Source organism: Sceloporus occidentalis, unplaced genomic scaffold (assembly GCF_023333645.1).
Source record: "Sceloporus occidentalis isolate IW3139 unplaced genomic scaffold, rSceOcc1.0.p SCAF_205, whole genome shotgun sequence".
Lineage (NCBI taxonomy): Eukaryota > Metazoa > Chordata > Lepidosauria > Squamata > Phrynosomatidae > Sceloporus > Sceloporus occidentalis.
In genome coordinates, this window is record NW_028317185.1 from 1,361,423 (window position 1) to 1,389,303 (window position 27,881).

Genomic DNA, 27,881 nt, shown 5'->3' on the forward strand with positions numbered 1-27,881 from the left:
GACAGAGACAATGTATACTATGTCTGCCTTTAGGGCAATTTTCCGAGATTTTGGTCGCTTTAACAGAGAAGGTTCTGTTTCTTGTTCTTGTTATGTCTTGTCTACCCATTGTACAGCGCGGCGGAATATGATGGCACTATATATATATATATATATATATATATATAATAAACAATAATAAAGATGTATTTTTATGCCTTAGCTAAAGAGGACGTATAGATATACGATGCACGTCACAGTGGGCGCTGTAAAATGTATTGTCAAAGGAATTGCTGTCTTGCAGAGCTTACACTCTAATTACAGTGTAAGACACAAGGAGGTTAAACCTTTGGAGTTTCTGTTCTTGTATTGAAGAATGATGTCATTATTCACAGATCCAGGCGTAGCGGGATATTAATAAACTCCGCGCCGTCTGTCTGATGGAGGAATAAGAAGACCCAGACACGTGAGTTGGATTCTCATGAACCGGGTAGGACTTACGCCTATTAACTGACTGACCTGCATCTTATATCAGAGGATGAGAGGGGGGAGAGCAAAAGCACCAAGCAGATGGAGAGAGGGGGAAGAGGTTAGAAAGGAGCAAAGATTATAGGAGAGTGAGAAAGAAGGAACGGCGCTAAGAAGGAGATGGGACGACGTAAATGAAAAATGAAGAATGGGCAATAGCCACCTATAGGTCCTAGGAGTCACTGCCCTCTATGCCCCATTGCCCCGGAGGGGGCCCGTCTCTGAGCAGCAAAGCCACGGAGAGGCAGGTTCGTACAGAGAGAGAAGCCTAAACGCAGGAAATCAGGTTAAACCCAGAGAGGGAGATTATTACAGAGAATTACAGCCGGAAGCAGATATTACACAACCCCTGGTATACGGCCAGCAGAGAGAACACGAGACGTGAATGTCACCTGTCTGCGCGACAACGGCCCCCGGGGACTCAATCAGCCAGAGAGACCTATACCAGGGGCCACTGCATTCACTGCATAAAGAGAGAGACCAATACCATGATAAAGACCGTGATTGAAATATGATTTCAAAATAACAGCTGAGCTGGCAGTTAGTTTTCATTCTTTAATATATTAGCCCCTGCTGCCGATATATATTTATATGAGACCCTGCTGCCGAAAGCAGCATTTCCTTGGGCCCCGCTTCACACTGCCTAGCATGCAATCACTCCCTCTGCTCTCACACAAAAAAATATTTGCCACACTGAATCAGAATCAGATGATTGTAGGTATACAATAATAATGTATGGAAACATAGCATTGCATGTATAGATCAACTGGAAATCACATGTAAGCTCAGCACTGAGGGTATAGATCAAATAAACAACACATGGAAACAGCACCACAGGCCAGGATCAACTGAATAAGGCATACAAATCCTGTATTTGCAGGTATACATAAATAATGTATGGATATGGATCTACATAATAACACAAAACCCAGCTTTGCAGGTATAGATCAATTGGAATTCACATAGAAACTCGGCATTACAGGTATATTTAAAACCCCTAAATTACAGGCACAGATCACAGGTCGTCCACACATTAATTCATTCTCTCACTCATTCACACAATTCATCTACATCAATTCATTCTCTCACTTCCCCCCTTCTCACTAACTACTCGTCCCCCCTTTTGTAGTTCACTTACCTTGCAGACGTCCTGCGGTGGGATTGCGAGGCCTCTGTCTCCCTGCTCTGGCAGTGCGCACCTGCTGACGTCATATTTCAGCGCTCAGCATGAAATGCCGGGACTGCGTCCGAGCTTGAGGCCTCGGGGAGGAGAGTGAGGTGCGCCTCTCTCTCTCCTCTGCGAGGACGGTGTTTCAATTCCGGGACCTGGGAGTTAATGTCCCATTGCTGGGCAATCTGGGACATGTGGTCATCCTAGAGTCATTGTCACGCCAAAAACCTGAAACAATAAACATCGGTGCGTTAACAAGGACAATGTCTCCAAACACCAACATGTAAATATATACAATAAACACAATGAACACACCAAGCTTGCCAAGTAATCCAGGTACCATAACCAAATACCACTTAAAGAAGGGACATACCCAGATGCCCCCACCCTGACCTGAGGTTCCCAGCACTGACAGCCAAGAACCGACCACAGGTTACCAAACATTCACTTACCACCACATTAACCCCCTGGATACCTGGCAAGCTGCTTCCCCCCCCCCCCCCACAGACTGTGACAAAACAACACAAACCAACAAACAAAATAAAGGGAGGGATACGCAACCAGGTAAGCTAACCACAAAAATGGTCCCTGAGCCCGGGAAAACAGCCACTTATATAATCTTCCTCCAACTCCACCCCCGAAATTCCCGCCAAAAAAGCCTACCCCTCCTCCGCACAACAGTCAGGGCCCACTATAGCCCATGCTGCCCCCCCCCCGTGGGCATCAATACCACACGGCACTGCATTCAGTGTTGAATACACAACATCGCAAGTGTCCTCAGGGGTAGCTCTAGGGTTTTGGGGCCCCTAAGTGAAAAGATCCTGAGGAACCCCATCTCAAGCACAGGTGATGGAAACGGAAATTATAAGTAATACTTCTGTCGCCATTCTGTCTGAAGGGGCTCCTTACACCAAGAGGGGCCCTAAGCAGCGGTTTGATCCGACGTTAGCATCACCCATGTTTGCCCTACATAATGTCATCACATTTGAAAGACTTTTTTATGGATCTGCACATCCCGGCCCCAGAATACTTTGTAATTAATGGCGGCGAGATCAGAACAACAGGTAGCAGAAGGTACAGCGAACACGAAAACAAAACCAGCCGCGGCCAAACCGCTAGACGGTGTCAGGCGAGGTGACGCCGTGCCGTCACGGTCGGGGAGGAATAAGCTGATATTACCCTCCTCGGGCAGATAGTACCCGTCTCACTTCCGGAGCGCAGCACACGTGAGGAAGGATCTCATGTGCTTACAGAAGTGAGACACAAAGTAACACCCTGACCTGCTTATTACAAAAGGAACACACGCCAGGAAGAAGGGCCTGCGGGCAAAGAACAAAGGGAGAAGGGAGGAGAGCGAGCCAGGATAATCAGGAGGGCAGATTAACTGGAGAGGAGGGAGAGGAATATCCGTGGAAAACTGGGAAGGGGTGGATATATATATATATATATATATAAAGAGGTATATGTATTGAGATAAAGGCGTATACTGTCCCGTTTGAGGCATGTGATCAGGTGTATATCCACTGCAGATACCCAACCTCTGGAGGGCGCTCTAGGCTCATAAATCCCTCAACGAGGATTTAAGGAGACGAGGATCTCTCCCATCGTTCCTTCCAGGTGAGGATTGTTAGCCGGGCATAAGCCACGAGAGCTAGTAATATTGCCCCCTCCCCAGATATAATTAAGCATTGACTGCATGCTAGTGCAACAAGGTGGTGGATTCTACCCCATCTCCTATCCGTTGGGCAGATCCAGTCTAATTAGTGTCTGGGTGCAGGTTAATGTGCCCTCCAGGGTGCAATAATCTTGCTGATCTGAGCCACTGAATGACAAGGCCCGCCCCCGAGGGGTCATTATTAGGAATCTGCCCCAGTTTCACACTGTAAGTACTCCATAATCTCCCCCCTGTTAAATAACCTGGATCTTAATGCCCCACAGTTGCTGGAGCCATGATCTTGTCTTGAACTTGAGTTGGACGGTGGGATTCTCTGTACACAGAACGGCAATCATTAAGAAGAGTTTTTACACCAATGTACTTTACAGGCTACAGATATAACATTATACTTAATGGGTAGTTGATAAGTAGAAATGCGTCCCAGCAGAAGTGCTAGAGGTTAATATACAGTGAGTGAATTTAAACATGCATGGAATGGACATATGCCTCCTGGATCTAAGAAAAGGCACCTGTCCATGGACTCTGTCTGTATCTAGGATACAAGGTACTAGAGTCAAAGAAGGTCAGGGACATTCCCTCGATCTCAGGGCACTTGGGGTGTAGTCGGTGTCACCTGGTTTAAAGCCGTACACAGGTAAAATGATCAAGCAGGTCATCCGCCCTCTACTAATTGTACGTCGCAGAAAAATAAAGCCCAGAAGAAGAAAAAAAGAAGAAATGATATCCGTCTATCCAGAGAAGGTTTGACTTAGTTCAGGAATAACTGAGGATCACAAACAGACCTCATCGGTCTCCTCTTCTGAAGAGCTTGCAATCTGTTTTAAATCACGTCCCAAAGCAGCAAAGTACCTGGTTTCCTATACTTGCTTTATCGATGCCCCGTCTGTCCCAATATATACGGTATATATATATATATCAATGTTTTTTATATAAAGGAATATACACAGAATCTGCTCCAGATCAGACCCGTTCAGCCATCTAGTCTACTGATGTAAAGACTCGGACATTAATCAGTCGTTGGTCTCATCTTAGATTCAGCTGGGAGGCTGTTCCACTTACCTACCACCCAGTCAGTAAAGTAAAAATAATGAGCATTTCTTTACCAAGACTAAAGTTCAGAGACAAAGTGCCCTGAGATGATGTGTGGGGTAGGAATATGCCCCAGTTGGGGTAAAGTTGTGTCCTTTGCAAGCGGAAGTGTCAAATAATAAAGAAAACCATTCCCTACTATTCATAAATGTTCTTTTGGGGAAAAGCCATTCTATATCCCAGTCTTGGGATAAAAGGACCATACCCCATCTCTGCCTCTAGAGGGTGCCAGAGAGCCCGGGGCCACGGAGGGGTTCATCGGTCCAACCGTAACTGGAGTTCTATTATCTGTTCAACATTAAAAACATATATGTTTCTTGCATGCATACACTGCGTGTGTTTGTGGATATATATTAATCCCAATGAATCTGTCCGAAGAAGCCTAAGAGAAACAGATCCACAGAGCAGGGGATGGAGGTGTAAGCGCTCCACCTGCTGGACAACAACAGTCACTGCAACCGATAACCACCACCATAAACCACAATAACCCATCACATCATTAGCTCTGATACTAATTACTGTACAGTCCTATAACACTTTATTACAGTAACCCGGCTCCTGAGTGCCTTATTACCCCTGTAACATCTTATTACAGTAACCCGGCCCCTGAGTGCCTTATTACCCCTGTAACATCTTATTACAGTAACCTGTCCCCTGAGTGCCTTATTACCCCTGTAACATTTTATTACAGTAACCCGGCTCCTGAGTGCCTTATTACGCCTGTAACATCTTATTACAGTACCCGGCCCCTGAGTGCCTTATTACCGCTGTAACATCTTATTACAGTAACCCGGCCCCTGAGTGCCTTATTACCCCTGTAACATCTTATTACAGTAACCCGGCCCCTGAGTGCCTTATTACCCCTGTAACATCTTATTACAGTAACCCGGCCCCTGAGTGCCTTATTACCCCTGTAACATCTTATTACAGTATCCTTGTACTATACTTTAGAAATAGAGCACCAAGAAATACAGACACAGAAGAGTTATCTGTACACATTTTATTCGGCACACGTAGAGCTGGGACACAGGAAAGGTTTTAATCCCCCTCTTGCACACATTACACTTTAGGTCTTGCTTGTGGAAGGGCTTGCAGGTCAAAGGTCAACTTTACCCCAACCTCACATCCCAGACAGAAACTGCGTTAAGGATTTATGGAGATTCTACCAGCAATTGTAGCTTCAATTTTTTTAAAAAAAAATTCTGGCTCAGAAAACCTACTTTTTTAGTTCTTCCCAGAAAATTTATAATATTTTTGGAAAAGTCTTAAAAAGTTTGAAATCTTCATTTTCTTTAAGTAGTTGTACACGCTTCAATACCGAGATATGAGCCTCCATGACCTACTGGCCAAAATGATGGAGAAAGCGTCCGACCTTCTTGCTCTTTGTATAAACAGATCCTTCGTTAAATTAGCCTATATATATTGTATATATTATTTAAATTGCACGTACCCAAAACATAGTCCATAAATTATATCTAGGTGATTGTTTTATAGAATTTTCTTTTTTTTGGAAATCACCAAGTAGAGATCCCAGCCCCGAGGATCCATCTTTGCCGCATCATGGAAACGTTCTCAGACAATTAAACTAACCGTATTGTCCCGATTATAAGCCGCAACCCTAAAGTTTGATATTAAGTTAAAGAAATTGTCTGCCTACCTTACCTGTTGTCTCCTGTTTGTCCCCGTGTATTCAGTGTTTGCTCCCGGTGCACTTCTGCAAAAGGGCGGCGCTTTCGGGCACACCCACTCCCCCGATTGGAGGAACAAGAGGGAGAGGCTGTTTCCATGGCTACGCTCTTTCGTTAAGGTACCCCAAGACACCCCAATATTGCAGATTTGCAGAGAAAGAGAGGTGATGAAATGCGTCTCTTTTTCTGCCCATCTGTCTGTAATATTGGGGCGTCTTAGGGCACTTCCACAAAAGAGTGGCGTCACAGGAACAGCCTCTCTCACTGTTGCTCCAATCGGGGGAGTGGGTGTGCCAGGAAGCCCCGCCCTTTTGCAGAAGCGCACCAGGAGTGAGGCCTGAACACACGGGGTCAAGTGGAAGAATGCGAAGAAGGTAGGGAGGCATTAAGAGAGAGTGTGAGAGAACATGAGTGAGTGAGAAAATACTGCGGGAACGCTCGCTGACATCAGTGGGACCGCTCACGACGTCAGGGGGCGCGCCCCCCAAGGGTAGGCTCCGGGTAGCCGGAGACCAATTGTTCCTAGGTATGCACACGATCTGCAGCTCCAGCCATTGGCTGCACTTACATCATCAGGTGACATCATCATTTAAATCCCAGAAAGGAGATATATATATATATATATATACTCCAGGAAGATTGATTCGACTGGTGAAGGGCAAATGTGGAAAGCACAGAGAAAGGTCCAACCATTTATATTTCCAAAATATTTATAGATATATATATTTTTTTTATATACAAGAGAATAATGGGGGTCAGGGATAAATCTTTTTTTGTTGCATAGCTTCTAAAAACGACTATAGAATTTTGGAGGCATAGATTTTCTTTTCACGTTAATTTCTCATAAAAGTTAAATATTTATTTCCAAAATAGTCAAAAGGTTTTAAATTTATATTAATGTTATTTTAACTTATGCAGAACTAAGCAAAGGCAGACTCTATCACCGCATCTTTTCTGGACTACCCATTTGTTTATATATGACTAGTGAAAGGGCGCAAAATTTGTTTTCATCCAATGGAACATTCGTATCCTCTCAGTGTTTAAATATTTTTAGATTTTTACATTTTTTAATTATATTTCATTTTGAATTAATTTTGTATAAAAAAATCATTTTTATTATTTTTTTTACAGGTTTTTTTTTTTTTACGTTTTATTAAGTATTTGGAATTTTCCAATCATTTTCACCAATTTGAGAATTTTTATTAGGTGTGTGTGTTGATACAATGTCCAAAATGCACAAATCAAAATAAAATAGAAAGGGGCTTTTTGGGGGGGGGAGCTGTTGGTAAAAAAAATAAAAAATAAAAGTTTGGAGCCGGGGGCACAGCATTTAAAAAAAAAAATACACAATATTAAATAAAGTTAAAAAAAATACAGTGGTTCACAAACTAACCCCTGCAGCGCCCGCAATGAACCAACGCGTCCCCGCAGGCACCGACAGAGCTAACGTTACCATAAATCCTCTTGCATAGAAATAGTGGAGCCCCTTAAACAATATATTTATATATTTATATATATATCTGTATATATAGTGCGTCCAGATAAATATAATTTCATATGTATAGACGTATGCTTCTATAGGTAAGACAGGTGACGTGACATCACCGGACGTGGCACAGGCTGATGACATCGTAGGCTGGAAGATGACACAGTAGGCTAAGGTGTGATGTCATAGGCAGGAGGTTTTCGTCTCAGAGCACAGAATGCGGTCTCGGGAGAGGGGAGGGTAGGTGTGATGTCATGCAAGGGGCATGTCAGAGACCTGCTGAACATTTCTTTACCCCTCTACCCTGCCATGTTTCTGTAACCCCTTGGATTCATCTCCTTGGACGGACCTGCAGAGTGTCACCCCTTTTAACTCTTTAGTTACTAGCGCTTAGCATGTGTGTGTGCAGTAACTTTTTTTTTTTTATCCTCAACTAATAAACAATTAAGGCACGGCACAAACACACGAACACACAGACATACACACAGACACGCACATACACGCCTGTGCAGCCCCCCACTACTGTCACAAGTCTGTATGGGGGCAATAAGGCTCGATTATAGGTTCCCAGAAAGAGCGTTTGCTATATCTACCCCCTATTCTGTTCCCCTTCCTAACTGGGAGGGTAAATGGAGATGTCCTACCTTAAGAGGGGTGCTGACCGGTGGGTTTGGTCTGAATGTTGGGAGGTTTTGCAGGAGAATGCACCCCACTCTGGGGGTCACATGGGACCCCGCTAATCCTAATGGGTATCGGAGACGCTTTAGACTGATCATTCCCTAAAATGGAAGGAGGAGACCCTCTATGTTTGATTTCTACTTCATTTAACCTGTTAACGACGGGAGGAATTTTACACAATTTTGACAGGTCGCCTTCAGCTCCGCTAACACTCTTATTAACCAGACAGGGCATTCTGACCTGGTCAGCTTCACTATCCTTGCTAGAAACCGGAACGGTTGTGGTCTTTGTAATCTGATCACCCGCCGACCTGCCGGCGCTATTAGATAAGGCAGCAGCGGTGATCACTGGCGGGGTGCTAATCCTATTATTAGACGAGGCGCCGGTGGTCATACTTGCCTGGTCGCTAACTCTACTAGTAGTTGAGGCAACAGAGGTCCCTCTCATCTTCTCGCTCTCGGGGACGCAGGACATCATGATTTCAACAGTGGTGGACACTTTGGTCTCCTCCGTCCGTGCCTCACTTACTCTATAAACAGCCGGTGCAGTAGGGGCCAAACCCGTTGCGTCTTTACCACCAACCTGTGTATTAATTTTCAGTCCTGACTGGTCACTTTCTCTCGCACTCGTACTCTTAATGGCAGGGGGTAGAAAACTTACCCCGCCTGGATCCCTTTCTGCTCCACTAACTCGGTTTATGGATGGAAGAGGACTAGACACTTTTGCTTGTTCATTTTCAGCTTTTTTTACATTAATATTTATATGGGGTACAGTAACACCTATGGGCAGAAGAGGCCCTGCCACAGAGGCACCCCCGGGGGAATTATTAGCGCCTCTTAAATTTTCATTTGGGGTAAGAGCGAGCGCCGGAGCCTTCGTGGGTTCCACGGTCATCTCATTTACCCTGAGGGGCCGAGGCTGTGTGGTTTCACACTTCACGTGACTTATACTCGAAACAGTTTCTTTTGTAGCATCGGCCTTTATCTCATTCAATGCAACAGACTGAGAGAAGTCCGAGCTTTCGGGAAAAATAATTAATGGATTCTTTGGAGGTTCCATATTTGTCACCTTGCCCTTGACTCCACAAGAAGATTCCAGAGTGGGTACCTGGGGAGGGCTGATCTTTGTGGGATCAGAATTTGGCCTTTTCACCCCAACTTCACTTGAAGTGGTTTGTTGGGTTCCCTTTATGGAGTCGGACTCTGCGGTTCTGCCCTTTGCACAATGAGAAAGCTCTTGCTTGGGTTCAAGAGAGGAACGTGGCGCGTCCTTTACTGGATCAACCTCCCTACTTTTAATGATATTGCTAGATGTTTGATATATATTAGATTCTAAAGGGAGGCTACATGGAACACTTTTTAAGGGGACGTGGGAAGAACTTTTACCCACGGTGGTCAATTCTTCCACCACCTCCAGGTACCACCGTTCCTTCATTGCTCCACCCTCTTCCTCTTCTGCTCTTTCCTCTTTTCTACCTTCCCCATCCGCTCCACATTCTTCTCCTTCACCTCTTCTTCCTTCATGCTCCTGGACTGGACTTAATGTCTTCACCTGGCATCTTCCAACCATGGCATGAGAAGTCTCACCCTGCGATGGAAGTGCCGCAGTGGATGCTGAAGGGGATTCTTGAGGTGAGAATGGGGGTGGTGGCCGTGACGTGGATCCTAATTTGCCCCCTCCTTGAACTTTTCCCTCACCGCCTTTATGCCCATCTACTTGCTGTAACACAACAATCCCTACATCTCCTTCGAGCTTCTCCAAACCATCTGCTATGAGACCTTCGCCACCGCAAAGACTTCTAGGGGACTCCTGCCTGCCTACTCTCCTCACTGCTTGCGTTCTGCCCACCATGGATTCGCCCCCTTCCCCATCTTGTGGGCCACCTCCCCCTCCTGGTTCTTGCTTTCTTGGTGTTACCCCTCCCCCACTCCCACCCAACTTTTCTGCCGACTGCACCCTCTTCAGAAGCGGTGAGCGTGGAGGCTCCGCGCTCTTGGGGCGAGGACGAGATACTGGTGGGGAGGGATGTAGCTTTGGGGGGAAGCTCTGGGTGGTAAGGCTGCTGCCTACGCTGTGGCCAGGTATAAGAGGTGGAGAGGCAGCTGTGGTTGGGGAAGGAGTGTGTGCAAGTGGAGATAGAGGCATGTTGCCAGCAGATTTGCAACGCGCAGACCGGTACTGGCGATGTAATTTGGGCGATAACCCATGTAAAGTGCTAGGGCGGATGTGGGGAGAAGGTGGAGCTGGGGAGGAGGACGAAGAGGATGTGGGGGCACAGGATGAGGAGGAAGATGGCGGAGGGGGAGCAGGAGAGTTTGGGGTACTAGAAGAAGGGGAGCTGCCCTGGGAAGAAGCACCTGCGGAGTTGGAAGAAAAAAAGATAATGTTAGGGAGAGATACTCAACTAAAACCCAATGCTCCTTCCGCACAACAAAGCATTTTTCCACCCCCGCCTCACTCGTCTGCGTCTGAGGTGCGCAGAATGATTCCTACCTAAGTATGCAGAGTCCATGGACCGATAGCTATGGGTAGGAGAGCGCGCGGAGAGGCTATGCGTTGGAGACCCAGGGAGGCTGTCACTGGAAGAGAGAGATCGGCTGAGCGATGACAGCGAGCGGCTGGTATGGAGGAGATTGGATTGCTTAGTGATCTTCCGGAAGAGAGAATTCCTCTTCTTACTGTGACAGAAGGTAGGAGAGACAAGAGGAGAGTTTAAAACAGCAATACAAAGTACTAAGCCTTTGGGTTCCAGAGCTGACCCGTTATCTCCATGTCTTTCTGCCCTCCCTCCTGGTTCCAGTTTGCTCTCTCTTCCCAGTTGTCCACCTGTCAAGTCTTTTGGATTCCATAGAAAAGCCTTCAAAATTGGCTTTCCTGTCCGGCACCCTAAAAGCCCACTGTAACACCAGCTTAATCACATTCTTTTTATGTGTTCCCTCACTTACGTTTCCTGACTGTCTCTCCCCATGCTCCTCTTGCTTCTTCTGGCCATCTTGGACCTGTAGCTGCTCCTTCTGGCTGGTCCGGTCCTGATTGAGGTGTTCTCGAAAGGCGTAGTGGTGACCAGTACCTTGTTACCACTCTGCAGAGATATCAAGCGAATGAATGAAAGCAGAAGTAAAGCTGCATAGTGTCTTGGCTTCCCATAAGGATGGTCACCCATATAATTTTGGGACTTATTACCTTCAGAATTAATTCTACAACTTCTGTGTGTACAAGACCATGCACTGGCTCTCCATTGACATGAGTAATGAGGTCTCCAGCACACAAACCAGCCTCGTGTGCAGGGCCTCCTTCTTCTACATGCTGGGGAATGAAGTAAAAGGCAAAAGAGAGAAACTATTAATTTTCAGTTACTTTATCCATGATAAAAACCTGGAAGGACTTCCAATGGGATGGTACCAAAGACTTACCCACACCATATGCTGCACACTGTAGACATCGCTCTCCCCCATGTACACACGGATGGCTCGAAGTGTGAAACCATATTTCTTCCCAGAACGCTGGATGCAGATAGGCGAGCGGAGGCTGGTCACTGCCGGCGTGTAATCACGACTTGGAGAAGAGTCCCGAGAGGAAGGGTTGGACGAGAGGGACCGAGGAGACATTGGGCTGACCAGAGGGGAGCTGCTGTGTTGTTCAACTGAAGGAGAGATGGAAAAAGTTGTGGACACTGAAACAATCTTCATCTTGAGAGTCAATCCATATTGTTCATTTTCTACCAAAGGTTTACGTAGTCATCCAGACACGTAGTACTTTCTAAAATTAAGCTAGTGGCACGAGGAGCGTAGGACTCGAGATGGCAGAAGCAGGATACCTGTTGGGATCATGACGGAAAGCGCCGTAGTGGACGCCGATTTGATGACCTTCCCTCCGGTCCTCCGCCTTTCGCTGTCCCCAGACAGATGTTGGTGACGTGCTCTACGCAGAACAAGGTCATTGGTAGCCCGAGGAGAAGAGTCAGAATCCGCAGGAGCGTGAGTGTCCGCTGACTTTTCTGATGCATATTGGAGAAAAGAGAATGGGGATTAAAAAAAAGGACACAAGGAGAAAATTTTAAACTGAAGGATTATGAAGAAAACCCCAAAAGTGAATGATTAAGATGCCATTTTAAAATCATCTATCCTTATTTACAGTCGTGGAAGGACTCACCGGGCTCAAGTTCCCCGAGCGGAATCTTGCTCTGACCATGTTGGGTTCCGCTACCTCCTCTCGCTCTGAGCTCTCCTTCTCCCTCCAGAGGGGCCACAAATCGCGCTGTATCTACCAGCGCAGAGAAACGACGTCTGGCAGCCAGAGGAGGACTAGAATCGGTGTCTGTGGCATCCGAAAAGTGTTTCCTAGAACACACCCAATGCAATGAATATTAATACAATAAATAAATGAGTGAATGAATTAGATATTAAATACACTTTTCTTAGCGTTAGAGTGACTCACATTTCAGGAGACACGGTTCTCCAGCAGCGTTCTCGCAATGTGACACCACCTAGTGTCTCTCGCTTGCTCGACCGCTCGCTTCTCTCCTGCTTGTTGGAATCTCGGGAAGGAGTGGACGGTTTCTGCTCAAGTTGGGACAGCTGCTCCATACTACTATAGACCTGCAGGACAGGAGACGACGGGCAGACAGATGGACAGAATGATAGACAGATAGATTGTTGAATTCTGAGACAGAAAACTAGAAATCCAGTTTCCAAAGGGACTCACCTTACTGAATCGCGGGGTACATGAAGAAAACTGTCTGATTTCTACTGAGTCCTCGTCATTTGTGTCATCTTCATCATAAGAGTTAATATGCTGATAACGATCTGATCGGGCTGAGGAGAGATTAACAGTGACTGAGTGCCTTATTACCCCTGTAACATCTTATTACAGTAACCCGGCCCCTGAGTGCCTTATTACCCCTGTAACACCTTATTACAGTAACCCGGCCCCTGAGTGCCTTATTACCCCTGTAACATCCTATTACAGTAACCCGGCCCCTGACTGCCTTATTACCCCTGTAACATCCTATTACAGTAACCCGGCCCCTGAGTGCCTTATTACCCCTGTAACATCTTATTACAGTAACCTGGCCCCTGAGTGCCTTATTACCCCTGTAACATCTTATTACAGTAACCTGGCCCCTGAGTGCCTTATTACCCCTGTAACACCTTATTACAGTAACCCGGCCCCTGACTGCCTTATTACCCCTGTAACACCTTATTACAGTAACCCGGCCCCTGACTGCCTTATTACCCCTGTAACATCTTATTACAGTAACCCGGCCCCTGAGTGCCTTATTCCCCCTGTAACATCTAATTACAGTAACCCGGCCCCTGAGTGCCTTATTACCCCTGTAACACCTTATTACAGTAACCCGGCCCCTGAGTGCCTTATTACCCCTGTAACATCCTATTACAGTAACCCGGCCCCTGACTGCCTTATTACCCCTGTAACGTCTTATTACAGTAACCCGGCCCCTGAGTGCCTTATGACCAATTAACTTTATCATGCAATTGTTATACTTACTGTCAAAGTAACTGGTATCATCTTCAGCCTCCAGATGGGGAATAAATTCTGCTTTCTGCCTGAGTAGCCCATTCCAGTCCAGATCAGTGAAAAATCCATGGGTTTTAACTTCAATCGCACCTCCTAAGATCGGTATAAGAGGAAAAGGACAGGGGAAAAAGACAGGAATAAGTATCAGGAAAAAATTAGAAGAATAAAAATTACGGTATTTTAGTTCCTCAGGGCTATAAATTGTTCTGAGAACACTAAAACACCGACTTCCTTAATATCTACCATTACATTTGTGATATTATTTATGTGTAAGTGTTGCTGTTGTAGGGGTAGTACTTGGCGGACATGCTTATATGCTGTGTTTTAATGTTTTGGGAGTGGGGTTGTGTTTCCATTCTCACCGGTCCCCAGTCTGAGTAAGGGGTCCGTCTGTAGGAGGCTGGAGATCATGTTCTGGGCATCTGCTGGAAGCGCTTCTTCTCCCTCGGGCCAGACAATTTCATCTGATCAAAAAAGAAAAAGGAAAGTGGTAGATAGAGAAGGAGTAATGGAAGAACGGAGAGAACGAACAGTGCCAGGAGATGTAAATAGCATAATAGGGGGGGGGGGGGAGATATTGATGGAAGAATGCTAATGAACAAGAACAGAGAATATGTGATGAAGATCCTGTGCGATGAAACAAAGAGAGATGGCATTAGAAGCTGATATTCTTACCACTGATCACCTGACCAAACAACTCCTCGGGGGTGTCCCCAAAAAATGGAACGCAGCCCACAAGGAACTCATACAGGATGATCCCCATTGCCCACCAGTCCACGGGCTTCCCATAACCTTGTCGCAGGATCACCTCGGGGGCGATGTATTCTGGAGTACCACAGACCTAGAAACAATTAGATAAATGGCAGTTAAATATGGAGACAAGAGGGGGCTATTGGGCACAGAGTCTGTCCCTCCCACCGCAGGGTGATACAGACAGGAGGGGGCTATGGGGCACGGAACTGCCCCTCCCACCGCAGAGTGACAGACAGGAGGGGGCTATGGGGTACGGAGTGTGTCCCTCCCACCGCAGGGTGATACAGACAGGAGGGGGCTATGGGGCACGGAGTCTGTCCCTCCCACCGCAGGGTGATACAGACAGGAGGGGGCTATGGGGCACGGAGTCTGTCCCTCCCACCGCAGGGTGACACAGACAGGAGGGGGCTATGGGGCACGGAGTCTGTCCCTCCCCCCGCAGGGTAACACAGACAGGAGGGGTCTATGGGGCACGGAGTCTGCCCCTCCCACCGCAGGGTGACAGAGACAGGAGGGGTCTATGGGGCACGGAGTCTGCCCCTCCCACCGCAGGGTGACACAGACAGGAGGGAGCTATGGGGCACGGAGTCTGTCCCTCCCACCGCAGGGTGACAGACAGGAGGGGGCTATGGGGCACGGAGTCCGGCGTCTCTGGGGCAGATTGAAGCAAACAGGAGAGAGAGGCTATCACCTGTTTGTCCAGGAATTCTCTGGCCTCACTCTCGATATGTCCTTCATATAGATTAGTGGTGAGGTTCATGAGTCCCATTTTAGACAAGCCGAAATCTGTCAGTTTGATGTGGCCCATTGAAGTGATTAGGAGACTGAGCAAACAGATAGACGAAAGAGAAAAAAAAAAGAAGAAAGAAAGAGTGAGGAGGAAAGAGCGAAAGAGATAAGTGTGCAAGAATTAGAATGCATGTTCTTGCACACAGACGCAGCGAAATACACGTATCTTTGTTTAGAAATGCACAGATATGTGGTAAATACACAGAATCCTCCTCACTTGTCCGGTTTCAGATCGCGGTGAACGATGCCATAATTGTGAAGATATTCCAGTGCAAGGACGGTCTCGGCAAAGTATAAGCGCGCCATCTCCAAGGGGAGGGCTCCGATATGTTTCAAAAGAGTGGCACAATCACCCCCTGTCCATGGACATAAACAGAAAAAAAAGTGAGAATAAAATTTAAAAAAATAGACTTTCTGGAATAGAAAAAAATCCTTTTTTTTTTTACAGAAAATTTAAGGAGTAAATTCATTCAGTTTCAACAAGGGTGAATATTTTTTTTTTAACCTAAATTTTGACTTTGAAAATTCCGATGCATCTTTTATATCAGAACAGAAAATATGGTACAAATAATTAAAAAAATATTCACAATAATATTGGAAAATTATTTTATCCATTTTTTGTAGGCTATCCAAGGACAACGAAAAAAGAAAAGAATCTACTAAATGATTGTTTATAGATTAAATGTAACACAATACATGTATCGGAATCCTGCTTAACAAGGGAGCAGCCATCGTAACTTCCTGTTCCTCTATTGCTAGGTTGCAGCTTGCTGTTGATTGGTTCAGGAAGGCTTTGTGAGGATGGGTGGAGAAGAAGGGAGAGAACGTCAGGACAGAAACAGATTATCTAATGCTAGTTGCGTCACTGTCTGCCTTTAACCTTTCAATGGTGTTTGTTCTTCTCTCCTTCTTGGATACCTTCTAGGTATTCTCCATTTGGACACCCTGCCTGGCACGGTCAGACATCTGACGGACAGACAGAAAAATATTAGGTACCCTCACCTTCCACATACTCCATGACCATGCAGAGGTGCCTCCGGGTCTGGAAGGAGCAGAACATGCTGACCACGAACGGGTTTTGTGCGAAGGTCAGGATGTCCCGCTCGATGAAGGCCTGGTGAACTTGGTTTCTCAAAATCAAGTTGTGTTTGTTTATCTTCTTCATGGCGAAGCGCTGACGGGTCTCCCGATGCCGTACAAGGTACACAGCTCTGCGTGGATAGAAAGTGTGTCATGGTAAGCATGGAAACTTTGGTTTGTAAGAATGAGAGGTTATTGCATCAAAGAGTGACCCCTGTTGCCCCAGAGCCCCCTTGCAGGAGCAGATCTGAAATCATTTTGGGGCAGAATCTCCAACCATGACCCAGAGTTATGGATCTGCTCTTTAGCGCTAAGTTTCAACTAGATTGGGAAGAGTTTGTGGTTTTTTTGGGCACAACTCGTTGGATAGGATAGATATCTCCTCACTTGGTTCCTATCCGTGACACAAAGACCCTCATTGGGTTATGACATCACAACTCGGGGGGCCTGTTATGTGCAACTTAGTCTTTGTAATTTGGTCTTCTATATTGAAGCATGAGTAAGTAGCAAAGGTCATAATGAGTCTTAAATCTTAAATTAGTCATTTGCATGCTGAGAACATTCTTGGAACATGCGCGCCTGCATTTAAGTGAATACCCGTAGGTCTCGGTGTTTTATTGCCTGCTCACGTTTAGTGTGCATCACTCACCCATAGGCTCCATTGCTGATCAGCTTAATGGATTCAAAGTCACTCTCTTCCGGGGCTCTGATGGGCTTGGATGCCGCACCTCCTCTTCCCTGAATAAACGGAGAAAGCGGTGAACATTAAGGAAACACAGACTATGGCGTTCGGAAAGAACGTGGCCGCTATTACCTCGACAGTGTCTTCACTCTCCGGAGTGCTGGACTCCACACTTACTGGCTCCTCGGCGGCTGTGACCTCTGTTGGAAAAGGACAATGATCAGAACCTATTAAAACAAGATGGCGGTCATTATTCGGAGGAATGGAGACCACTCACCTGGGAAGGGGTCTCGGGTTAGCCCCAGCTGACGCAGGATGTACTGAGGTATATCAGTCTTAAGATTGCCTTCTTTCACTTGGTCTTCAGCGACTTCCAGCAAGTGGTAGAATTCCTCGGGGTTAAATTCCTACAATTAATGCATTCATGAAATTTGTTAAAAATACATATGCTTTCCAGATCTCTTCTTTATTTGACAAAGAGAGCTCTGTGGCCTCCAAAGTAACTCTACATTAAGTCACTTTTGTAACTTTACAACTTTTTATGCAGGTATCTTCTACTTTGTCTTCCAACACATTTTTTATCCTGGGGATTCCATAACTTTACTGCCCTGACCGCAAGGATGATCAAACGATCGCCTACACCGCGTCTTGTAATCAAATACTCACACGATGAACGAGAAAACAAAGCATCTCTCACCAGACATTCCAGAAGGCGGGCCGGGCGAGAGATGATGATGAGAAGATTCTTCATCAGTTGAGCAATGAAGGCAACTTCTGACCCTTCAGAGCGTTCCACAGCCTGACGGGAGGAGATGGGTGACGATCGTTAGACGCATCGTGTATTTTTTCATTCATTCATTAATTCCATTTATAAAAAACAACTACAATTTGTTTCAATTCTGTTTCAAACAGTCTTATGGTTTTAAAATGTTTAAAATATAATACCGTATATATTTATATATATATTACCAATCAACCAATCAAACAACAATCAGTAACAAGAGAGAAGAGAAAACTTAGTGGGGAGGAATAATCATGAATCCTGAAAATGGAAAGATACACAACTCTCCTATAATCTTTCCTATCAACTCTCCATTTAGCGAATAGACCCCTTTGTTGCAGGCTGTGCTCTCCGTTACAGTTGGTTTCATATTCTGCCCCTTTCTTCATCTTCTTCTCTTTCTTTCATGCTCTCTCTGTTTTCCTTACTCTCCTCTCTCCGTTCCATAAGATCCTTTGAGCGTCCTGTGTGTTCTATAGTATTACTTCATCCCAATTCCCTTTTCTCCATATGTTATTCCCTTCTCTATTCTCCCGGCCCCTCTGGTCCTCTTACATCCAGTAGTAGTTTCTCCAGATTATCCTGTAACTGGTAGAAGTAGGTGCTCGTGATCAGCCCTTCGGTGCTTCGGCTCAAACAGTCCCTCGCCAGCTCAATAATCTGATGGTGGATGAAGTTTAGGACCCCGTCGGCTAAGGGCAGGATGTTCTCTGGAGAAAAGGACGAAATGAACATGCGCAGCCTGTCCTCCATCTGCGCCGTGGCCTGTGAAATTAAACCAATAGAAAGTTATGAGTCCTGCCTAATTTAGGCAACCCTGACCTTTAGCACATTACTACCCCGCGAGTGCCTTATTACGCCTGTAACATCTTATTACAGTAACCCGGCCCCTGAGTGCCTTATTACCCCTGTAACATCTTATTACAGTAACCCGGCTCCTGAGTGCCTTACTACCCCTGTAACATCTTATTACAGTAACCCAACCCCTGAGTGCCTTATTGCCCCTGTAACACCTTATTACAGTAACCCGGCCCCTGAGTGCCTTATTACCCCTGTAACATCTTATTACAGTACCCGGCCCCTGAGTGCCTTATTAACCCTGTAACATCTTATAACAGTAACCCGGCCCCTGAGTGCCTTATTACCCCTGTAACACCTTATTACAGTAACCCGACCCCTGAGTGCCTTATTACCCCTGTAACATCTTATTACAGTAACCCGGCCCCTGAGTGCCTTATTACCCCTGTAACATCTTATTACAGTAACCCGGCCCCTGAGTGCCTTATTACCCCTGTAACATCTTATTACAGTAACCCAGCCCCTGAGTGCCTTATTACCCCTGTAACATCTTATTACAGAAACCCGGCCCCTGAGTGCCTTATTACCCCTGTAACATCTTATTACAGTAACCCGGCCCCTTAGACACGATTAGTGCAAACTATAGTCTCTCGTATTGGCCATAAGAGGAGCAAAATGTCTTACCTTGGGGAATCGCTCTTTATACACATGGTTCATCATTACTATCTCATTATCGTAAGAGGAGGGAGATCTTCCAGGACTGTAAAAAATAATTCACATTCATATTTTTTAGGTTTATTAAGTAAAAGGTTGAGTGAAAGAGAGCTGGCAGTCAAGACGAGCACAAGTTGGTCAAAATATCGTCAGTCTGGGATAGAATATTTTTTGCCCCGGATGCTCCAGTGATCATTGCTGAGCGGCATTAAAGATCAGTGCCACGGTGGTTCACACTGCTTCATGGATGGATCAAGCTCCCCTACTTGGGGTTCTTAGAGATAAGTAGGGTAGGTAGGGTCTTCACAGGAGTTATGATGGAAAGGTTTTTAAAGGGTTAGTAAAAAAGGTGACACCATGCACCATGCAATTACTCAAATACAGGTCTAGGAGGACATTCACTGAGCCAAAGAAAGAGATACCCCTTTACTGAATAGTGTACATGTCCACGTAGAGTACGCCAGTGGCCCTGGCTGAAGTACCCCTTGTTTATTCAGCGCGTCATATCACTGATCATAACCTTACCTCAAGCTTCTTGATCGTGGTCGGACCGCCGGTGACCTGCGACCCCCATCATCATCCGGGATACTTTCCGTGCTGCCGAAGTGCTTGGAGAGAAAGTGAAGCTCATCCAGGGTGGGTTGGAAGGGGAGCTGGTGCAGGCGTTCCTGAGAAGAGGAGGAGGACTGCAGAAGACACGGAGATGCAGAAGAGGAAAGAGTGAAGAGAGGGAAATAGAGAGATAAAGGTAGAGTCAGATGGCACGGGGAGGTTGCAAATGGGGAATTGGAAATGTAAGGAAGTGTGAGATATTTCAGGTTCCCATAGAACCCTGCCACCTCTCCCGTAATTCTCTCATGGAAGGTCCATTGCTTACCGACACGGTGGAGCTTGGAGTGTTGGTTCCATATCCGGATGATGGGAGGGAGGCCAGTGACCAGCGTCGGCCGTCCGTTCTACTGGAGGAAAGCAGACAAGGAATTTAACCAACAAACTACAAAACGTGAAGCAGTATCCGATCGCATTTCATGTTAGGAGCAAACCTATGAGACCGGTACTTCAACTTGACAAAGTATCAAATTCGATTCGGTGTCCAGTGCTAAGCAGTGTCCTAGAACATAGGGGTCCCCAAATAATAAAATAAGAGAGCTGGAGATATTTCCATGATTTGTCATCAAGGTTTAAGAGGGTTTAAAGTTTGCATGATTTCCAAAAAAAAACAAAACGGGTGTGGAAACTGCTTTTTTTGTTCCAATCTATCCGTATAATGCCATAAATGCTTGAAATAAAACAAATGCCCCAACCCAGCTTCCATGAGACTCCATATTAAATGTTTAATTAGATTTAACATTCTCTTTTCTTAGTTGTTGGACCCGGATGACCTCTGATAACTACCGTCCCGACGTTATTATACACACGCTCTTTCTCGTTACCTGCGTGAAGAAGCGAAGGAGAAGTGGGAAGCAGCGCTGGGAGAGAAATTTCGGGGGCTATCCATGGGACTCCCACCTGGAGAAAAACAAGCAGGTTGTTGCTGTGTCCAAAATATTAACACGTTAGTCCCCAAATACGTCCTATTCTAATTTATGAACCCTAATGCAGACCAGTTAGAGACACACCTCCTTCTTGCCCAACGTTAACCCGGGACATGAATACATTAATGCTAACCGTATAACCCTAACCTTTAACCAATAACACTAGCCCTAAGATCCTTTCTTGCACCTTGCTTCCTCTAGAGATCTCTTTCATTTCTTGAAGACACCACCACTAATTTGACAATTAACCAGCAGTGCATGTGGTTCTATATCAAAGAAATACACGCTTGTGGGAAGATGCTGGCAATAGAACTTACAATCTATAATGAACACTGCCTAACAGCCTCCAAGGTGTCCTGCTGAAGGTCCACATGGACCATTAATGGTCACCCCGCTGGGAGCAGAAGCTAAACTGGCCGTGCTTCGGCTTGGTTTGCGCCTCGACAGGTCATCCCAACCCGTGAACCATTTGGTGGACTTTTTAACCCCTGCCTTGCCAGGTAGGTGATTGTAACTCACCTATGTGGCCTGGAAGAGGGGAGTGTGGTCGGGGGAGGGTAGGCGAGCTGCTGCTTGTTAGAATCAAGCTTTTTCTGTTGCTGCTTCTGCAACTGCGGGATAAAATAACATGCGTAATAATAACGGGTTAGTGCATAATTACATTGACAGACATAAAGTCAGGAAAAAAAATGGAGAGGGTGAGCGTGTTACACCTCTAGGACTCATTATGAATAGTCTGATGCCTGTGAGAGCTCGGGGTAATCGCAGACAGAGAGGCTGCAGGGTCCAGACGGCTCAGCTGGCAGATACGGGGAGCCTGATACCTCCAGGGGACAGTAAATGGCAGGAACACAGAGCGAGAGCGCGGACGGAGACACAAGACTCCAGCAGAGGCAGGGCACTCGTGGCGTTACCTCCCTGGGCACCGCTTATAACCCTCCCAATGCAGAGTGTGACCCTCCGGGGAGAGTCTCCCTGCAGTCAATAAACATAAACCAAGTCATGTCACAAGGAATATTGTGGGGTGAGAGTTACTTCCCCTACGCCCAATACTGTTTCACACCTCTATTAAAGCAATCTTTTCTGCCTCCTGCATGTGCCACACAGTCCTGCCTCCTGTATCTGCCCCTCTTCCACTCCATCCTCTTACAGCTGACCCATCACCCCTCCATCCTGCCTCCTGTATCTGCCCCTCTACCACTCCATCCTCTTACAGCTAACCCATCACCCCTCCATCCCGCCTCCTGTATCTGCCCCTCTACCACTCCATCCTCTTACAGCTGACCCATCACCCCTCCATCCCGCCTCCTGTATCTGCCCCTCTACCACTCCATCCTCTTACAGCTGACCCATCACCCCTCCATCCCGCCTCCTGTATCTGCCCCTCTACCACTCCATCCTCTTACAGCTGACACATCACCCCTCCATCCCGCCTCCTGTATCTGCCCCTCTACCACTCCAGCCTCTTACAGCTGACCCATCACCCCTCCATCCCGCCTCCTGTATCTGCCACAACCTTTCCTCCATCTAGTGTCTTATATCCGCCCCACATCACTCCCCTATCCTGCCTCTTGTATCAGCTCCCCACCTGTTTTTGATCCTGCCCCATATCTGACCCATTGCTCCTCCACCCTGCCTCCTCTCTCTGCCCCACATTGTTCCTTTAAAATGTCTCCTAAATCTGTACCATCACCCTTCCATGATTCCTCCTATATCTGCTCCCCATCTCCCCTCCATCCTTCATCTTGTATCTGCCCCACATCACTCCTACATCTTGGCTCCTGCGTCTGCCCCCATCACACCCCAATTCCATCTCTTACTCTCCCCGTCCCTGCCCTTTATTCTCTTATACCCCGCATACCCTACCCATGATCTCTTCAACCCCCGGTACAGGTTACCTCTACCCGGTCATCTGAACTCCAGCAAACATCTCCTGCAAGAAGAGCTCAGACCACCTAGCCTTGAAATGAAAGAAGATATTGATCTAGAACCCAGACACACAAACGAATGTGACATCTGTACATACACACCGCACATACACACACACACGCTGCAAATACATGAAAGGCGCCTTAATCCCCCTCCAACCACCACTGCAGTTACCTCTTGGTGCGTCTGAACATGGTTGATGACCTCGGTGAGGTGGGAGAGACAGAGAGAATGATTCACGGGAAGAAAGAATGATAGCATTTAATGAGAGAGGGGAAGAGAAATTCTGGCACTGCCAGAGACACCATTAATAAGAGAGAGGTGGAAAGGGGCAGATGAAGGGCAAACAATGAAAGGAAGATTGATGGAAATAAATGGGAAAGAAAGCAAGGGATAAAGGGATGGAAAGGGAGTGAGAAAGAAGGAGAAAGGAAAGGTGGAGAGAGAAAGAACGAAAAAGAAAAATGATGGGGAGGGGGAGATGATGGAGGGCAGATAAGACAGGTATAAGGTGTGCAAAACAGAATGATAGAGAGAGGTGGGGGATAGAAGAGAGGGAGAGAGAGAGAGAGGAGGTGGAATGGGGCAGGACAGAGGAAAATGGACAAAGGGATGTCAAAGGCTGGGCTAGGCACAGAAAAAGGGAACCGAGTGAAGGTGCGGAGAGGTGGCAAAGGAGGGGTCACCAAGCAGAGGAGGGAGCGGAGGCGAGACCCAGAGAAGGAGACAGGGTGACACAGGATGAGAGCGCTGAGGAAATGAAAGCAGGCGGAGGACGAGAGGAGAGAGATCTGCAGACAGAAGGGGCCAGCAGACACACAGACAAGGAGAGGAGTCTGCCTGCTACCGTGTGTGTCTGTCAGCCGGTGTGTGTGTCTGTCAGCCGGTGTGTGTGTCTGTCAGCCGGTGTGTGTGTCTGTCAGCCGATGTGTCTGTCTCTTAATACTGCTGTGTCTCTGTCGGAAGCAGTCTATGTGTGTGTTTGCTGCTGTGCGTGTCTCTTATTGCTGCTGTGTCTCTGTCGGAAGCAGTCTATGTGTGTGTTTGCTGCTGTGCGTGTCTCTTATTGCTGCTGTGTCTCTGTCGGAAGCAGTCTATGTGTGTGTTTGCTGCTGTGCGTGTCTCTTATTGCTGCTGTGTGTCATCGTGTTGCCTGCCGCTGTATGTTTGGGTGCGTCTGCAGTGTTTGTCGGATTGTGTCTCTGGTGTGTTTATGGCTGTGGGTGTGCAGCCGCTGCTCGTCATGGTGTGTGTTCTCGCTGGCGATCATGCGTTTATCTGTGCCCGTGGTGTGTCTCTGTTGCTTTGTCTATCGATGCTGTGTATCTCCGCTTATCTGTTTCCGCTGTTATGTGCAAAATTGGGTTTATACACAAACTAAGCAGGTTCATTTTGCATGTAATTGTGTGAATGTGAACCTATTCTTCCTGCTTTTGATCCAAAAGATGGAAAAAAACCCTAATTAAGCTATTTTCCACAATTTTGACACAGGGGGAAAATCCTTCTTGACTCCAAAAGGTAATCAGAGTTCTCCTTGCATCCAGAAGCTTTAAAATATATATTTTTTATAATATATATGTATATATATATATATATATATATATATATATAGCCCTGTATGTTCTACTTACATGTATATGCATGTATGCTGGCATGTATCATATGGATGTCACACGCTGTATACAGTGTGTACAACACTTCAGAATATAATGGCGCTATATAAATCAATAAATAATAATAATACTCTGAATGGACAGGTATGTATAAGTGCATCTATGTGTAAGCGTGTGTTGTTGCACGCGGTACGGATTTATTAACATTTGGGGCGAAAAAATGCTTTGTTGGCACCATAATTAGCTGTGTGCACGGAGAGACCCATCTGGGGTAAATACAGCCCGCCGAACATCGTATTCCTCTCAGAAACGCATCGGAAGGGGGGATGCAAATTGTGGAATTAGACACTTAGTTTCATTACATAGGAAGGCACATCTTCTATTAGTATAACTAATTTATTAAATCTACATACTGTATATATATATATATAATTTTTTTATTTATTATTATTATTATTATTATTTTTTGCATTTTTTATAATCAGTATAATTGGTTGGTACTTTGGTTTACGGGTAAGGGGCTATTTTTTATAATATAAGCTGAGGCATTTGAGGCATAAGGTGGCAGAACTAGCATTAGTTCCCCCCCCCACCCCCAAAGGCTGCCTCGTCCAATCAGCATCAATCAGCGTATATTATACAGCAATACTTCCAACCAGCCTAGTTCTAGACCACTGTATACGGTGCTAGAGGTTCCAGATACTGTATAAAAGTCAGATTCTTTGTTCACCATATTCCCAATGTGTCTGGAGCAATATGCACTAGTCCTAGAGGTGTAATACTCCATGCCGTGCCACAGAACAGTCTTTATGCCCCATCCCCGTTACCGGACTTACCCGCTACTCTTCCGCGGCAGGGGCAGATCCTGCTGAAAGAAATCAAACAGATCAAGAGAAAAGTCAACAACCAGGGTCCCATAAACCTCTAGGAACAATATAATCACCAAAGGTGGCATTGTATCATATACAACATCAGCATTTAGGAGCAGTATCGTTAAAGAATGGCAACATTGTATCACATGGAACATAAACATCTAGGAGCAGTATCATCAAAGCATGGTGACATTGGATAACATGGAACATAAACCTCTAGGAACAGTATCATCATAGTATGGTGACATTGTATAACATGGAACGTAAACCTCTATGAACAATAACATCACAGCATGGTGGCATTGTATAACATGGAACGTAAACCTCTATGAACAGTAACATCACAGCATGGTGGCATTGTATAACATGGAACGTAAACCTCTAGGAACATTAACATCTCAGCATGGCGACTGCATGTACCATACAGAACATAACCCTCTAGGAACAGTATACTCACAGAAATGTGACACGGTAACAAATGCATATAAGCCTCTAGGAACAGTATCATCCCAACACGGTGTCATCATATCATATAGAACATAAAACTCTAAGAACCTCCAGGAACAGTACGGTAACATCTATTACCCAGAAGATAAGCCTCTAGGAACAATATATTGTGGAGACTTCATAGTATCATAGAAAGCAAACACCTCTAAGAACAGAATAATCACAAGAAAGTATTGTACATTTAACCCATAAACCTCTTGGAACCTTAAAATAAAACAATCAACATATAATGTGGGTCATAAACCCCTAGGAACAGTATTCTATCACTTCTATCAACTAGTACTTCAGTCTCTAGGATAAAGATACACCTCTAGGAACAGTATCATCACAGCATGGAAACTTTCTATTGTATAGGGCAGGGGTTCTCAAACTAAGGGGCTGGCTGAGGAGTATGGGAGATGTAGTCCTGCAGCAGCTGGAGGGCCGCAGTTTGAGAACCCCTGGTATAGGGCATACAACTCTAGGATCGGTATCATCATACCATGGTACCATACTATTATATGGAAGATAAACCTCTAGGACCCATATATTCCATCAGAGGAACGTTATACCACCATATACAGCATGAACATTCTAAGAGCAGTTCCGGAACCAAGTGGTTGAAGTGCAGCTAAACTTGGTTGCTATGGTGATTGCCTCATTTCAATCATTTTGATGCACAATTGCTGCTATGTATACATTAACACCAGTGTAGTATATGGAATATTCCAGCACCTTCCACACTATCTATCTCTCCCTTATTCGGGGGACAGTATGGTCGCCATAAATGGAACGTAAGTCACATTGGCCATATCTGGGACATCTGAAGATTTGCCCCCCTGAGCCTCAGGACTTACCCCAGTCTCAGAGTGAATGGGCAGATTTTCTCTACCATATCACAGCTGGAATCCCTGCTTGAATACAGGTGACACCATTCAGAATATAGTCAAGTCAAGGACCATTATTGGAACCATTTGGCTGCCTCCCTACAACAGAGTCATTGTGATGGACAGTTAAAGGGTTAATAGTTACAGGGTCCCGGTTTGCTGGTGTGACGGCTGCGCTGCTCCCTCTCCGTGATCCAGTGAAATTCCCGGATTCCCAGGACTCTGTTACTACGGTGACAGCAGACAGATGGAACAATGGATGGATACACAGAGGATGCTCTCCACGGAGACCGCGATGAATGATACGAGCCCGCCGGCCACAGAACGTACCCCACAAGGCATGGGTGTGTAATGAGAAGACTACAATGCCCAGAATGCACTGCAAATACAGAACAATAGGGACAAGCCTACTGCAGACACACTCTGCTATCAGGACTTTCCCAGGGAAATCGGGAGATTTGGCAGCAAACTTTGCAGTATTTTAGTTACCAAGTCCTCTTCAGCATGCGCAGTGTCACACACAGACCCAAATCCGTCGCCTGCGCTCCCCGAGTTACCAGCAGGCCTATTAAACTGGTCTAGCACAGCTAACAGCCGCCCCCAGCAAAGTCAGGACTGTTGGCAGCTACAGTGTAACGCAAGAAGACAACTGTTTTTGTTTATGTTGCGCCAAATGACGGCGAAATCCTGTCGTTTTCTCGTTTGTGATATCAGTGATCAATAAATGCAGCCCTGTCAATTATTCATGCAATGCCCTACGAGAGATGTATCTGTCTCCAGAAGAAAAGAGTTCTTTGGTTTCCTGATTCCTCCTCTGGACATCCATGCGGGGCATAGAGGCATATACATTATTATAATGTATTAAAACATAAACATATACATACATATATATATGCATACATATATATATATATATATATATAGGGATATAAACATATATATATAAATCTACATATATATAAATGCGTACATACATATACATGGGGGTTTTCGCGACCGTATGTAGGTGATGTCACAATACCATTTGGACTTTAATCATGAAATGACATCATTTGGAACAAGGCCAAATGTTTCTGATTATGCAAATGACTTTATGCACTCATTAATTACCCAAGGGAGTAGTCATCACG

At 45.8% G+C, this 27,881-nt stretch overlaps 1 protein-coding gene across 1 annotated transcript; it reads right to left on the bottom strand.

Annotated features, from left to right (window-relative positions):
• Nucleotides 1–7,731: 7,731 nt before the first annotated feature.
• On the bottom strand, nucleotides 7,732–25,461 carry LOC149277962 (microtubule-associated serine/threonine-protein kinase 1-like). The gene is made up of 29 exons (XM_089502582.1): nucleotides 25,343–25,461; nucleotides 23,068–23,097; nucleotides 21,484–21,575; nucleotides 20,863–20,938; nucleotides 20,307–20,385; nucleotides 19,955–20,115; nucleotides 19,400–19,475; nucleotides 18,473–18,682; nucleotides 17,834–17,935; nucleotides 17,414–17,543; nucleotides 17,269–17,336; nucleotides 17,104–17,192; nucleotides 16,377–16,585; nucleotides 15,592–15,730; nucleotides 15,277–15,409; nucleotides 14,508–14,673; nucleotides 14,195–14,296; nucleotides 13,803–13,925; nucleotides 12,999–13,108; nucleotides 12,732–12,892; nucleotides 12,447–12,634; nucleotides 12,112–12,291; nucleotides 11,708–11,937; nucleotides 11,478–11,600; nucleotides 11,240–11,376; nucleotides 10,811–10,972; nucleotides 9,684–10,632; nucleotides 8,690–8,927; nucleotides 7,732–7,766 (listed from the first exon to the last, which is right to left on the bottom strand). Exons 1-29 carry the CDS (start codon nucleotides 25,459–25,461, stop codon nucleotides 7,732–7,734), a joined length of 4,617 nt encoding a protein of 1,538 aa, XP_089358708.1.
• Between the last annotated feature and the right edge of the window lie 2,420 nt (nucleotides 25,462–27,881).